General features: G+C 43.9%; 1 protein-coding gene across 2 annotated transcripts in view; it reads right to left on the bottom strand.

Annotated features, from left to right (window-relative positions):
- Window positions 1-1,596: 1,596 nt before the first annotated feature.
- Window positions 1,597-16,420, bottom strand: part of LOC310954099 (signal-induced proliferation-associated 1-like protein 2) — an 86,041-nt gene continuing 71,217 nt past the window's right edge. Inside the window, exons 15-21 of one of the 2 annotated variants that reach the window (XM_083923401.1) lie at window positions 15,803-16,048; window positions 12,839-12,977; window positions 7,910-8,129; window positions 6,376-6,507; window positions 3,934-4,051; window positions 2,771-2,849; window positions 1,597-2,341 (exon numbers count right to left, since the gene is read on the bottom strand). In XM_083923401.1, coding sequence (XP_083779527.1) covers window positions 2,195-2,341; window positions 2,771-2,849; window positions 3,934-4,051; window positions 6,376-6,507; window positions 7,910-8,129; window positions 12,839-12,977; window positions 15,803-16,048 — 1,081 coding nt within the window. In that variant the 3' untranslated portion in view covers window positions 1,597-2,194. The remainder of the gene's footprint in view (window positions 2,342-2,770; window positions 2,850-3,933; window positions 4,052-6,375; window positions 6,508-7,909; window positions 8,130-12,838; window positions 12,978-15,802; window positions 16,049-16,420) is intronic. The other variant, XM_083923402.1, reaches the window with a different exon arrangement.

Genomic DNA, 16,420 nt, shown 5'->3' with positions numbered 1-16,420 from the left:
TATAGGCATGTAAGCGTTGTGTTAAATGTGTAGTTTTACATGGGAAATGTGAAAATGAGAAGTTTGATACCACTCATACCTGCATGGAAAGTATAAAGCTAAAGCTAACAATTAGCTTTGTGTAGCATAAAGACTGGATCAGCACTTTTAAAGCCCACTAATTAACATGTTCATCGATCATATCTGATTTAGTTTTAATAACAGTTGTGTTGTTTTTAAGGGGGAACAGTCAGCTATTCCCCCCTGCTTCCAGTCTTAATGCTAAGCTAAGCTAACCATACCATCTCCTGGCTTCAGCTTCGTGTTCAATAGATGTGTGTGTCATTTATCACCAGACAAGGAAGCAAAGAAACATTTCTTTCATATTTGCAAATGTTGAACTATTTCTTTATATCAGAATTGAAAAAAAAAAAAAAAAAAAAAAGGGAATTTATTCTTTAACACGGCTGGTTTTTGGTTTTTAATTTCAACATGAGAAGATTATCTTTCAGTAAAATTTAAAATCACTGCGTTTGGTTTAGAATGCTAGAAATAGAACATATTAAAAACACAAAAAATACTTATTTTTACAACTACATTTATTAAAAAAACAAAAATAGAACAAAAAAAAAAAAAGCAACCAGTGTCCCTCCAGGGATGAGACAGTTTACGGAGAGAGCCATTTTTAAAAGCATACAAACCAGCAAACTGTAATCTAGCAGCATCCAAATGTTGGAATCTCCAAAATCATCATTTATATATTTAAATATATAGGTTTTTTTTGCCCTGGCAAGCTACACACTTTACAACATACACAGAGCTTTATCTCTCCTTAGTGCAGAAAAAAACAGGACAAAAGAAACCAAAATACCCTTAATAAAATAAACAACTTTAGGTTAAATAAGCTTAAATAATAGTGTTAAATACAAGACACTTCTGTGGCAGATATGTACAGAAATAAACACATTTGGCATTGTAAGTGTGGTTCACTGGCGCTTGCTCTAATGCTCTAGAAACCACTGCATAAAAACACATTTTGCTGTGATAAACTACACACACTCACTCACACACACACACTCATTCTTACATAGGATTTTATATCAGTGAGCCACAGACAAGGCATGTGTTTATAAAAGAGAATTAAAGCAAAGAAAAACAATCCATTTACAACCAAGAGTTTTAGGCACAGTCTCTTCCTGTTTTATAAATACATGTCAAGTACAACTGCTTCTCGACAGGAACTCTTCACGTTTGTGCTAACTTCTTTTTTCTTATTTTTTTTAAAAAACACAGTTTCGTAACTACCACTTCATTATTGCTAGGACATTGCGACAGTGAATGAAAACTACTGACGAACATGTGTGTAGGGAAAGCACCTTTAAACACCAAAATTACTGCCAATGTGACCCTACATTACAACACTGACTAAAAGAAGAAGTGGAATTCATTGAAAGAAAAAAATGACCCAAAACATCAAACCTTGAAACTTTTGGGACTTTGGGAACCAGAAATCCAGAAAAAAAGGGTCTCAGTTGAGCTACATTCGTTTCCCCCCTCCCCCCCTCCACCCCACTGTATGTGTCGAGACCGCCACATGTGGATTCCTCTTGGTGCGAGCAGACTATAAGTACCTCTTCATTTTGTACAGTACATTCCTCCCCTCCTCACCCTCTCTCCTTTCCTGCGTCCGTGAAGGCCGGCACAGAAACAGCTGTGTGACAGTGTGCGCAGTACGATACAGTACAGCTGAGTATACAGTACAGTAGACTGACGTGACATACGTAGGTAGATTATATGTTGACTACAGTAAATGAGCTTTACATTCCACTACTGTAAGAAGATCCCGGGGACTCAGGCGGGGCCCCGGCGGTTCTCAATTCCTCTCCAGCGCAGGAGATGAGGAGGTCTCCCAAGAGTCTCGTTTCCCAGGATAAAAAAACCCCGCTAACGTCAGAAACAGCCCTGCACTTCAGACAAAGGAGGATCCCAAAACTAAGGTCTGGATCAGGGTTTCAAGTCTCTCCACACAGGGCTGCACTACAGTCCCTAATGCAGGGGCTTTTGAAAGAGTCTTGATTACTCTGGGGGCTGGTAATGGTTTGTTTTATAGTTTGTTTGCCTGTTGATCATCTGGGAGTCTAAAGTAGGAGTTGAATGTTAGCCCAGGAGAAGTGAAGGCCATCTTCCTTTCCCTTTCTGTAGATCTCTCGCTCTCTCAGGGTTTCTTGTCAATGGTGTGAAAGAACCACTCTGTGAACTTCCTGAGCTGAGCCGCCGCCGTCTGGCTCTCCTCCTGCAGTCGCATGTTGTCCTGTCTCAGGTGTTGCACCTCCTCCTGCAACATCGCCTTATCCTCTTTCTCCTGAACACAAAAACACAGACACAATCAACACCGGGACATGAGGCAAAAAAAAAAATGGATAGAAAAGTGGTTGATAAAAGCCCCTCTATTACAAGAACATCCGTCTGTCGTCAGCGCTGTGTAAATGGAAGGCATTAACATGGGAAAGCAGCCTTTTCTCTGTTCTGATAAAAATGCACTTCCTCTGTCCATTTTAAGCACATTAGTTGGCGGGGAAATGTGGGGCCGGGACACAATGAGGGAAGGAAGCAGGATATTGAATTAAGTGGACGAGTTTGTATTACACAGACGGCAGGGCATTCATTACTCAATGTCTGTTCCCCCGAGCTGCGTGACACAGACATTCACTGCTTGCCGGTGTGGAATAAGGAAAGCAAAAAAGGTGATAGAAATAGAATCAAGAAATGTGTTTGATACATGTGAACTCACCTTTCTGAGATCATGCTGCAGCTGCCTGAGGATCACCTCCAACTGGTTGACTTTGCCAGTTAGTGTGGAGGGGGGGCCGCTGTTGGTGGAAACCAGATAGGATGTTATTAAGACTCGTTTATGCCATAAATAAAACACAATGACCGTTTCTGCTGTGATACAGGAGCTGATATGGACAGTCAGCTAAGCCCCGCCCCCTTCAGTTACCATTGCCATGCCTGTCTGTTCTGGCAAATAACAGACTTCACATTTCTAGCAGTTGCCCCTGGAGTTTGTTGGCTGAAAAGATGATGACCACTAGCTGATTTGATTAGTTTTAGATAGCTAGCTTTAGCTAATGCTAATTAGTTGAAAACTGTATTGGCAGTTGTTACTTTAATGGTTCAAACTGACTTGTTTTTAAACAACAAGCCTGTAAAATGTCTTAAATATGCACATGATGGCTACATACTTAATGTTATGCTAACACACTGAAGTCTAAAATCTAAGTGGACATGGAAATATATGAGTGGTATTGTTTGTGTATTGCAATGTAGAGCTACTTAGCCTTATTTTATTAATCCCAAGGGGATATTCAATGTTTTCACTCTGTTATTTTACTGTAACGCACGCACACGCACACACGCACACGCACACACGCACACACGCACGAACATGCACGCACGCACATGCGCATCAAATGGTAAGATGTCTGTGCTTAGGAGGTGAACTGACACGTCTCCAGTTACCAGTCCACCTCCATAATCCATCCCTATGTGGGACTTACGGAACATACGGTATTTGTCAAGCAACACCGTGGTTAGATTTATGCTGATTTTCAAACAGGGTGTTTCACCAAAGAAAAAGGATTTGAGAATGAGAAATAAGCGATGAGTTAGTCAAACATAACACTATCTGATGCAGATTTGGGTGAACATTTAGCTGTAGAACTTGCCCCTCGCCTTTAAATAACACTCATTGACTGACAGGTAGTAAGGTAGCTGTGCATGCAGCTAACATTAGAGCAGATGAACACGGTTTTATCCAATAGTTATGGCTGCTAAGCTATGATTGGCTGCTAAGCTATGATTGGACAATCACTGTTCAGGGGGACGGCCAGTCAGTTATTCTCTTGCTACTGGAGTGTTGGTGCTTCTGTGTTTTTGTTTGTGGGTAAAGCCTACTCTGCTTCCAGTGCTGCTCCCTCCGCCTCCACCACCCGTCTGGTCAGCTCTCTTGAGATCTGCAGAGCCTCCGCCCGCTGCATGTCCGTCATGGTGCAGAAAGATGCCACGCGCTGGTCTGGAGACAGAACAGGTGACGTAACAGGTCATAATCTGCCCTTTACATCGAAAACAGGAAATGAGTTCAGCAACGCATTTCATGGTGTCAACATGCAACTAAAATAGAACTAAACACTCGCATGCTCTCATTCCTGACAGGATGGGCTGAATCGTTCTTGCTTTGTATGAATGAGCGGTTCTGGTTTAAGCCATCAAAGGTTGTCCTCCCAAACTGGAAGATCTATAACCGGGCTATAAGGAACAAGGTGGTAAACAGAGCATTTCTAGACTATCACAGATAAAGTAAGTCCCTTGGGTGTAGCTCTGGTGCCCTCGCCCCTCTGAGCTTCCTCTGACAGCTGTTTGGCTCATAATGGGCTGGATCCCAGAGAGCTGTAAGGCACCAGTCATGCTTGTTTTACCATATCAGGCCCTTAAGCTTGCTCAAAGCCCCATGGAAAACCCAAACTTGGCATGTTATGCTTGGGGACTGCTCAGTTTTGAGACGTAATGCTCTTTTCTTTAGAAACCCTCTCTCTCTTTCTCAAGCCTTTGGTCTGAGACTAAAGATAGGAGGATCTGCATATTCATAGAAAAGATTAAGGAAACCCTTCCATTAATTTAGCCCCCAAATGAAAGCTAATCCACTTCAAGACAAAAGCTGATCAAGCCTGGAGTTGGTTGTTCAGACGAGGCAGGAAAGGGAGACCAAGCTTTAATTTACATATGAATGAACATTTTACTCATATGCAATGGCTGCATCAGAAAGATTAAAGACTTCTACGAAAGCAGTGACAGGCGCAGAAAAGCAGCTTGTCATCTTTGCGTGACCGGGTGTCCAGATTTACAGGACTACATCTGCAAAGCAAAACCAAACCAAAACACAGGAGAAAACACGACAATCTTTTCTGCACCTACTTGTGAGGGAATATTAAAAACCTACCAAATAGTTGACAAAAGTGCTTTCAGAGATTGCACCAAATCTTTTGTTTCAAGAATTTAAACCTAATTACATCTGCCCTCTGCTTTCAAAAGTTAGGAGGGCACAGTGTATGATGCAAGCCAATCCAAACTGAAAATTAGCAGTCTCTCAGGATCAATATGAACAAGGTTATGAGTGCTATAAATGCTTTAACATCTCAGGCAACCCCTTTCAGCCCTACCTCTACATAAAGTTAGTTAAACATACATGGCACAATGGCAGCCTGGAGCCACTCTCTGCTCGCTCCAGTTTACACAGCACTTCTCTGGGACAGCCAGGCTGCCGTGATGACTGCCTTCTTGCTGCCAGTCAGACTCTGCATCATCTCCACTGATTCCACTCTTGTTAAATGATATGCTGCGGGCTGTGCAGCAGGGAATGTATCAAAGAAGAAACTCCACAGAGGATTCATTAATTATGACAAATGAATGGTCACATGCTCCGTTGCCCACTCGTTGGTCTCGGGGTCAGATGGAGTTCAAGTGGAAAAAGTACTGCATGTTAGGCACGTTAGCGTTTCTGTGATAGATGGGGAAATACACTGACTGGAATGAGAGTGGTGGCCGCAAAAGTACTTAAAGCAGAGGAAAAAAAATGAACAGAAGTGATGATGCTGAACATGAGGTGGCTGAGATGTGTCAATGCTAATTAACTGAACATAGAGCGACCGAGAGAAAAGACAGATTTCAGTTTTGACAGGAACAATACTCATGTTGTTTAGAAAGACAACATAGTGTAGGACCTCATAAATGTATCTGAGCGCACGATTCCTTAACAACTTGTTCCTGAGTCCACAAAAAACACAAATAGGAGAGAATCTGCCACTATGGGCCCCAAGGAAATGTCTGTAAAAAAGTAAATCCAGCATCTTCCAGGCCATAGTTTGATTTAATGCAAAAAAGGCAAAAAGAGGAGCTGAAATTATCACAAACTATCAAACCAAGAGCTTAGGAGTAAAAGGCATTGCTGTAAGAACTCTCCCTAAGTGGCCACTTGTTGGCTTTATGCTGTGAAAATTGGCCCCATGTCTGTGCTGAGAAATGATGGCTCTTCTTTCTGGCTACAATACTTGATGGGGAACCACAATGGGATTTGGAGCAGAGGTGCAAAAAGCAAAAAAGGATTCCTACAAGTCCCCTCCTACAACAAATTTGAAGACACTAGAAGAAACACAAACACAAAGAGCACACAAACCGGCACATGCAAGCAAGTTAGTACTTGCGTACAAACACACACCCACACACACACGCGCGCACACACGCACACAGACACGCATGCACGCCCACACACACGCACGCTAAGCAGCCAGGAGGAGGTGGGAGGTTACACGAGGTGCCAGCAGCTTCAGCCAGGCTGGTTACCTTCAAAGGCTCGTGCTGCGTCAACCAGGTGAGACCAGTCCAGGTCCGAGGCAGTGTCTGGGAGGGGCATGAGGCCCGGGTCGGTGAACTTGGACCTGTCCGCCAAGGAGCCATCAGAGAACCAAAACTCATCTGCAGAGACAGGCAGGCACTCTGATCAGTGTCCAGGCCTGGCCTGAGTTATGGGCTAATCTCTGAGTCACCCATCAGTTTGCATCAGAGCAGACAAGAGGGGTTGGGAGATGAAAGGAGGGGCGTAGAGGGGGGAAGGAAGGGGGTTTATTCAAAATAGTTGCTGCTGCTAAAAGGGATGGTATTTACCTAAATCCAGCTCTGCACATCAAAACACCTGGCTTGAGTCTATGCTCAGTCAAGTAGCTCCTATCCAATCATACCGTCACCTGAGCCAAATTCTAATCTTGATGCCCCGAAATAACGAATCATGTTAATCGTCGCAAACAATTCAACTTTGAAAAGAAAGTTTTGTGTTTATGTGACAGCATGGCAGGCTCACTTTAAACCACCTTCTCTGCATAGCACTCGCAAGGCGCTGTCTGAGGGGCGATAAATGACTTGTCTAAGTGAATGTCTTCATGTTTCAATCAATATCTCCTCTCCCTCCCGTCTGTCTCTCTTGCCGTCCCTCCCTGTCAGCCCTGAAAGACGGGCAATGCAATAAACAAGCTCCCATTCTGCGGAGAGGCATTTAGAAAGCATGAGTGGAGAAGCAGAGAAGAGACAGAGAGAGCTTGAGGTGATGCTGACACTCTCCTTTCAATTTATCCAGCATCTTTGGAGCTTGAGTGATTCACTGTTTACCAAATTGGGCCGTTTCACCGAGCGAAAGAGAGAGCCTGTGTTCTCAACTACCCTTCAAAACAATCAGAGACCCATCAGATTGACAGCCAGAAGAGGCCAAAGAGAGAAACATCTTTCCAAAAGCCATTTTCTATCTAACGACAGCAGCCAGAGACGGGCGAGGAACGGTATGGAAATGAGACAGGAGGGACATAGAGGGGAGGCAGGCAGAGACTTATGAGTGAATGAAATGTTATGTATGACAGACATTGTGGCACTCTTGATGGAAAAATAGGCATGTTCATGTCGCAGATCTTAAAGACCTGCATTGGTACAGGCAGGACATACATATTCAGTGGAGGCTGGGAGAACAGTAGAGAGGGAAGGCTAGCCAGCACGACAGGTGTCTGCTTAATGCAGACGGAGCGGCAGGCCCCCTGCAAGCTGCACGCTGACTCGCCCAGTTCCAATTAGTTGGCTATATTGAGGAGTTTTGCTGGAGTGTGTACCAGTTGTGCTAATGATACTGGTAGGACACAAGTGGCTCTTCATACAAGTATCTATTTCTGGCTTTTATCTGGTGCCAGAGAAGAGGAATGATAATCCAAGAGCAACACGCAGAGAAAGTCTACAGTTGCCTTCCTGTCTCTAAGAGGTATTTTAATAAGACAGTGCACAGTTTAGATGTTTCTTTTGCAGAAGCTAGCCTAGTGAGAGTTTCTATGTCTGTACTTACTCCTTAGGTTGGATGCTCCCTGGTTGTGGATCATGCGAGGAGGCAGTGTGCTGTGGTAAGGTGGGGTGGTGCTGAATAGGATGTCGTTGGGCATGGTTTGGTCCAGCATGGAGCTGTGTGAGCTTGCATAAGACGAACCCTTGCGGTTACTGCACACACTCTCATCAGATAGGGTCCGGTAAAGGGAGCGTCTCGGGGACAAACTGCCCACTGCCGACACCTGAAAGAAGAAGAACAATTTTTCAATAGATACTCCCAACAATGCAAACGATGGAGCTGTTTGACCTCCAAACCCCCAGTGATGGCTGCACCTTCCTTGTGCTTTGCCTTTCTTCGGCGCAGCAGGTTTACATGAACGGGCAGCTGGATGGGTAAGGAGGGAACATCAGGGAGCAGTGTCAGGAATCAATTACAGTCTTTGCTCTCAGGATAATGCAGATGGATTGAGCACAGCTGGAAAGTGTCACAGAGTAGGAAAAACAGCGGACAGGGCTTGTGAAGGTGGTGACGGAGGTCACTGTACTGGGGCAGCCTATCTGGCTGTTGAGTCGTGACGCACTGCCCGTTCAAAATACTATATCCAGGCCCAAGCCGGTCAAAGCCCTGTATTTCTACACTGCCGCAGTGCTGTGTCCCCTGTTGTTTGAACCATAGTTTGAACAGATCTAAGTAAAAACAAAAAAACAATGGAATTGTCATTTTACCTTTTCTATCCATGGAAAAGTGTCTCACTGAAGAAAGTGATTGTAATCGTTTACAGGTTCGGTCGTTGCTGTTCAACGGCGCGCTTGCACCGGGACATTCGTATTTTGAAAAGGTGTTGCGTCAGACTTATAACAGATGCAGACGGCAGAGAAGACTAAGTGTAAGTGCCCCGATACAAGCTGAAGGGCAAGCAAAAGATGTATTTGTATTTAATATGGAAGAAAGTCACAAATACACAAAAGATACCAGTGTTAGCATGTGAAACTTTCCCTGATAAACCGTATTTTTCAGATTATAAATCGCAGTTTTTTTCATAGTTTGGCCGGGGGTTCGATTTATACTCTGGAGCGACTTATGTGTGAAATTATTAACACATTACTGTAAAATATCAAATAATAGGCCGGGCTATTATTTATCTCAGTCACGTAAGAGACTAGGCGTATATCAGCAATCGTCACACACACACGTCAACCAATCAAAATTTGGCGGGGGCGGGTCATGGCAGAAGTGCACTGTGAAAAAAAAGATGCTACCAGCTACTTCGAGTTGGCGGAGTTGTTCAGAAGTGACACAGAGGAAGAAGAGTTCATTCGATTTAGTGATTAGCAGTGACAGATTGTTTGGTAAACGTATAGCGTGTTCTATATGTTATAGTTATTTGAATGACTCTTACCGTAATATGTTACGTTAACATACCAGGCACGTTCTCAGTTCGTTGTTTATGCGTCATATAACGTACTCTTATTCAGCCTGTTGTTCTGTATTCTATTTTTATTTTAAATTGCCTTTCAAGATGAAATGTCTATTCTTGGTGTTGGATTTTAGCAAATAAATTTCCCCAAAAAATGCGACTTATACTCTAGTGCGACTTATATATGTTTATTTCCTTCGTTATTATGCATTTTCCGCTGAGCGGGAGCGTCTTTTAATCCGAAAAATACGGTACGGTACATTGATTTGCACGAGTCCTCATTTCCCAGAATCTCAAAAACGGACATGGTGAGTCGTTTGCATGACCCATGTGATCACAATGGCCAATTTTATTGGAAATATGTCAGGTTGAAAGACATCTCAATTTTACTTAAAGGTCCCATATTGTAAAACAAGCAATTTCCATGTTTTGTTTGATTGTCAAGCAGGCTGCATTGCTATATAAATACTGTGAAAGTATCAAAATGTTAAATCCACAGAGAAATGCACACTGTCTGCATTCAGAAACTGCGCCTTTAAACAAGCCCTTAGGACTTCTGTACGGTTGTGATGTCACAACTATACTAAATATAGGTAGAAATTGCCATTACAGTCTTCCCCCGTCCAAAATGACAATGCAGAGATGCCAGCAGTGCCGGAGTGGAAGACCCGGAAACACTGACCAATCAGAGCAGACTGGGCTTTTTCAGGAGGGGGACTTAAAAAGACAGGCGCTAAAGTTGAGCGTTTCAGACAGAGGATGACAGAAGATATCAGAAAAAATTGTGTTTGAACATTAAAGCCTCTTCTAGTGCATAATTCTGAGCATAATATGGGACCTTTAAACTAAACTCCAGCATGAGCTATTATCCAGAGATTGTCAATACAGATAAACAGAGCACAGTGCAGCTCCTGTAGGAGTCATTTTAATGCAGGGCTCTATTAAAAACATGATCATTGTGAATAAACTCAGCACACTTTTTCTTTTGTTTGCTTGTTTACAAACCAAACAAAGGACCAATGAGAAGTTGAATGAAGCAGTGGCTATACTGTACTTGTGCATTAACTTGGTTTGCTGCTTTTTGTGTATAAATAACAAAGGCCAATGCAAGGCAATGCAGGGGTCAAAAGGCAACACAAGGTCAGGGTGGACAATCACAAAAGCTGTGAGGGTTGGCGAAGCATCATCGTCCTGAGGGGAAGTCGTGTGTGCACAGAGAAGAATTACACAGTATACCACTGCAGGGATAATTGAGTTTCATGACTGTGGCCAAAATTTTGACAGATGATCTCCTGTTTAAACACTCAAAACCACAAAGGCCAATCCAATCCATCATTGTCCCTTTTAGCTTACATAAATATTGCAAGAGTGACATCAAAAGTAGCCACAAATGATATGAGGGGCAGATGGCCAGATGGGTAAATGTCTGCCTTTGGCTTCCAGCTGTAACCAACACTTCACTAGCAGCCCCGCAAGCCAACACCCAGCCATCTCCATTTCAAAGACAGTTTCCCCACAAATCCCACCGTGACAATTTCACAAACATCTAGAACGTCTTTAAAGTGGAGATATACACTCTAATTCAATGCAGCATGCACACATACTGCCTCTAAAGAACATCTCAGAGGCTTTAACTTAACAAGGTTGTCTCTTATTGCAAGTATTCCCACCCAACTTTACAAGATTAGACCCCATAAGGTTCTTGCTCATCAAAACAACGTTAACGGGATTTGCTGCTTCCTCATATAAAAGAGAAAAAAGCACAGATTAAGATTTCTAATAAATGGAGTCACCGCAAATGAAACCATTTGCAATAGGGCTTAATGTTTTTTTCAGAAGCCATCTATTTATTCCATCTACAGCATCAAACTGGGCTCTCTGAGCACTTATTGGCACTGGTGAAGTGAACCGATGCACATTACTCCGCAAATATTGTTTTAATCAAACCTGCAAGATTATTGACTATTTCAGGGTATCTAAATCCACCTCATTTGCCAATAGTCCTCACTTTGTGTGGGCTTTATTGTGAATTTATCCGCACAACAGCAATGCTCTTTTCACTTGAGGCAGCAGTGACACATCCACTATGATTTTTCCTGATTTCCCTGACATTTTTTCCACCGCTGCTCGCACTGAACAAAAGACAACAACCGGCACTGAAACCCTTTGACGTGCCACTTGGGAGGATGTGTTGGACAACCACCTATTCAGATGCTTTTTTTCTTTCCCACAGGAGGTTCAAAAGAGGAACGTTGTGGGAGAATAAGCTGTGAGCGGCCTTTCCTTTACGTCAACCACACAATAGTCTGCCTGTCTGTGGAAGGGCGTCTCAGCGGACACCGCGGCTGGCAAGGAAAATCTCTCTGCACCTGCTCGCAAACACAAAGACTGGCATCGGATGACGACCACAAGTGACACACAAATTAACCTTTAGGTGATTGAACAAGTCAGACTGTATTTAACATGAAATAAGTCAACATTGAATCCAACATGTTCATTACTGTATTTTGTTTCTTGCCAGCTGATGATTGAAAACATGCAGTCCCAGAGAAGGACAGTATGTGTTTATTGGGATCAGATGTAGAGGGTTGCTGTGTCTGGCTCTGTGCCGTGCATTTCTCTCCCAGACTGCTGTTCCACACATCGTATTATCACTGATTCAGACTGGAGAGTGAGATTACTACAAAGACTATACTGCTCTTTGAATCCAACAAACGTTACTGTGAACCTTTGTACCTGTTACTGAGGTTTCTTTCTCTGTGGGAAACAAAATAGAATCAAACGAAAGGAAATCACAGTGCAGGCCTGATACACCTGCTTTCATTTTAGATACCGACGCTGCCTGGTTCTCTTGTGAGCATAACATTTTATTTGCTGTAAGCCCAGTGCAGAACAGAAAAAATGATCGGCGCACCAAGCTGCTTCGTGTGAGGGACGAGGCTTGCCTGTGCCAGAGGTCGTGCCTGCCTTCTGTAGGGATGAAGTGCACTTATATTACAACTGAGCAGCATCCAAAAATAACCCATTTGTATGTCTCCAGGGTCCTTTGCTGCTAGATAATGGATGGGGGATGGGGGACTGAAGATGCAATTAATAGAGTCTGCAGGAACATCAAACATCGATGCACTCTCTGCAACTCCCTGCCTTTAATCCAGGACATTCCAACTGAGCAAACCCAGGCCCTGATATAAATTAAATTATCAAAACGCTCGATGACGGTCAATGGGGACTGAAAGGATCTTGTGACGGGAATGACGAGGCCTCATCAGCTGTGGTACTCAGCAGCTGATAGGCTGCAAATGCTAGTCCTGCTTTTACTTGGTTCCCAGCAAGAGGTTATCTGCTCTTGTTCTGGCCTTGTTGGTACTGCGCCTGTTAGTCAGCATGATAAAATAGCCTGAGGGTTTGCAGTCGATCCTAATGATGTCATGTCATCAGGCTATCAATCATTACTTCAACAGGTTTTATATGTCAACATTACAATTATTTAGCAATTTAAAGGCTGGTTAGTCAATCAGCCATGATGACCTCACCTTCCGACTCCTGTCTTCTCCCGGGGGGCTGTCGGGCAGCATCATTTTTAGGTATTCTTCTTTTGAAAGTCTCTGCAGTGATTTTCCATCTTGCTCGGCAGCCTGGATCTGGCAGGCGGCCTCCTGTGCATACAGCTGCCTATAGACCATACAGAGGACACAGAAGAGCAGAGCTCATCAGAAGGGTCAGGAAGGCCACGTCCTGCACGGGAGGCCCTGGGCCATCGCAGCTTGGCTCCAGCTATTTAGAAAATAATGTCAGTATCACACAAAGGGTTCAGGTGGATCTGTTTTAACATGCCAACATCAGGTGCCTCCATGCTAGTCAGGTGAACGTGGGGTAACAGGGTTAGAAAGGGGAGCCAGGGAGGGAATTTATTACCAATCCCACCATGTCCCATTTCACTATAAGAAAAGACACAAGAACACAAGAATGCAGCCACACACTGGAGAGGCAGAAGAAAAGGTAGAGGTAGAGGAAAGGATAAAAAAGAGGGGTTTGGGCAGAAATTACATCCAGAGACAAGTGCAAACCACAGACTCTAGAGGAGTGCTCAGACAACAACACAAGACATGAGAGCTGTTAGACAGGATTGGAGAAAGAACAACAAGAGGCGACATGTTTTGTTTTAGGTGTTTGTCATTTAAAGATTTTGTGTTTAGAGGGGGGATTCAGTGAAGGGAGGATGTGATTGACCTGGCTGGTGGAGTTGTGTGGCTGTGAGACCTCTGCTTTAAGTGAGCAGCCTTTGAGCATGACACACTGAGTGCTGTTGGCATGGTGTTAGACGGCCGCAGGGGGATACACTATGCAGGGAGACGATGGGCAGCCTGGCTGCAATGGTTACCTAGAGACACTATAGCTGAGAGTTGCCCTGTTTAAAGCTTTTGGCACCATGGCAACCAAGACCTAAATACATAGACGAGTTTTACAAATATCTAAGTGTGCCTGCCAGATGCATTCTGACTGATTCATGAGATTTCTGGTTCAAAAACAATTGCTCTATTCTGAAGGCTGCAGCCAGGAAAAAGAAATGCAATTAACTGGTGATTTTATACTAAAACTGTCGGGAACAACCCCCTTCTTATCCCTCTGTATCCTGACATAGCTTTTGTCCAGTTTGTTCTTACATGATCGATCCATAATTACGGGAAGATTGGAACAACGCTAAAGCCCTGACCTTTGCAAATACAAGGTTATTCTGCTATGTGGGAGCCTCTGTTAAATGCCTACAATATGTTCTTGCGCAGCAGGTCCTAATTGTGAGTGTTAAAAAAAGAGGAACTTTTCATCCAGCCGTTTTAAATTCGCAAGCAAATTAACAAGAGACCTACAGTTTTTTGTAGATTCTTCTACTGTATACAAGGAATTAATCACAGACTGGCAATAGCTGTTATATGCCTTCACTCAACCAAAAAGGCCCAAAAAATCAAGGGGCACATGCAACCACAACATCCTTGGTTTGGGTGAAGACTGGGTTGGTTGTTGCATGTCAACCCCCACTATCTCTATAGAGGTTGATAAAAGCAGGAGGGAGTATTGTGGACAGTGCACAGCAGTAGGATTATGTAGGAGATACAGCAGAAATGTCACAGTCACTGATGCACAGCTTCCTGTCCTCCACTCACAGCATGTGCCACATGGCAGGACTAGCACATGAGACACAAGTGGGGCAGTGGTCCAGGGCAAAGGGTGTGGGCTGTGGGGGAGCAGGCTGGGCCACGGGGTTTCACTTTAACTAACTGTGTACCTTGAACGCTCAGACAGCATTGTGAGAAGGAATGCTAACAAGCTCTCCGCTCCTCTGGATCAAGAAACAGAAGCAAGAGAGATACAGCCCAGGGTTAGGAGCATCGATACACATTCTGCATTACATACAGTGTTAGAGCAAATGAGAAAACTTTTGAGAAAAGGGGAAGAGAAACTTCATTATGTTAGAACAATATCTGTATGTAATATTAGGCCATTCATCATGAGGCGCTGTTATGTAAGATGAAATAAAACTGTAAGAATATATAAACAAACAATGGGAGGGAAACTGAATTACAGAGCTTTTTCATAAGTCGGCAGGAGATGACTTCACTGCTTGCAATCAATCACATAGTCCTTAAGTGGCAAATTTCACAGCATAAATGAAATTACTTGGTAGCTAGAGCAGGGGGCTTCTTCCAGGGCAAATCTCACATTCTCTCCTAAATAATATGCCCATAGCCCGCACGCAAACACCTTCAAACAAGCACACACACATCATCCAAGCTGTTTCAATTTCTCCATCAATGGCTCTCCGTTCTCGACAGCAAACCATTTAATCATCAGACAGATACAGTCAGTCATCACTGTTCATATAAAGTCTGAGGGGAGTATACATTATGAACCTTGCTGAGCAGCTGCATACATTCCTCTTCCTCTGCGATACTTCTAGAGGCTATTCTGTGGCGGCCGGTGTCCTTGGGCTGCATGTGTGACAGCAGTGTGTTGTTGTGTGTGGATCATTGCTTGGCTCCCAGCAGAGACGCTGATCTGGAAGAGGCTCAGCCTGGCAGTCCACGGGGACGTGCCTTCACGGGAACAATCAATAACCACAAGTGACATGTGCCAAGTGTATTATGTCCGCGGCTTCATTGAGCTTATTTATTTTGTGGCTGTCGGCTTCAATCAAGGCCAGTTTATGCACACTGGGTGGGCTGATAGGGAGGGGGGCACTTGTATTGGAATGGTTCTGGCTCTAGTGCAACAGCAAGTCTGGGAGGAAACAGCTCTACAATGAGAGAAACAGCGCCAACGAGGCCACTTAGTGTGATTAAAAAATGTGTCATCTAGCTTTGCATGATGGTTAATGTTGACTTAATGTGAGCTGGCACCAGTATACTAACTTTTCTTGTTTTTGTGGTATAAGAGTGGATTTGGTTATGTTCTCATACATGCTCTCTCTTGCTTACTCTTTCTCTCTCACACACACTCACCCACACTCTGAAATGTTGGGAGGTCCCTCAGTGCTGTGGGCATCATCATCTTCATCAGCGGTTGTCTTCATGCCCACTGGGAGTTTGCAACTGGACTGTGGGCGTGTCTGTCCACAGGCCTCTGAGCTAGGCTCCGGCCCCGGCCCTGAGCCGCTGGTCTGGGGGATGGTGTACACCTTGGAGGAGTCAGCGGACATACAGTATCTGGCACCACGGGCCAGGGGACTGCCAGAGTGGTGTGAGCCACTGACCAAACAGCAAAAAAATAAAGCATAATGTAACTTAAAGGTGACCAAAATTAATTATTTTAAAGGAAGAGGAAAAAAACATGAAAGCATAAACAAATATCAACAATGAAAAAATGAGACTAGCAAGGAAACAGGCACACATGTTGAGAAATAGGATGATAGGATGACAGGGTGATTTTGAACTTGAAGTTATTACACGGGACACACATCTCGCATGAGCAGCGTTTGTGTCACTAAACCTGTTGCTTTTTATTTCTGCGCCCATGTTAACAGGTTGGAGCAGCCACACTGCCTGCCTGAGCAGTGTGACGCGGCTGCATGTCGACTACATGTAGGCTGTGGAACATCTAGGGGTTTTATCATGTTGACA

This window comes from Echiichthys vipera (genome assembly GCF_963691815.1).
Source record: "Echiichthys vipera genome assembly, chromosome: 11".
NCBI lineage: Eukaryota > Metazoa > Chordata > Actinopteri > Perciformes > Trachinidae > Echiichthys > Echiichthys vipera.
This window is presented reverse-complemented; position numbering and strand designations above follow the sequence as displayed.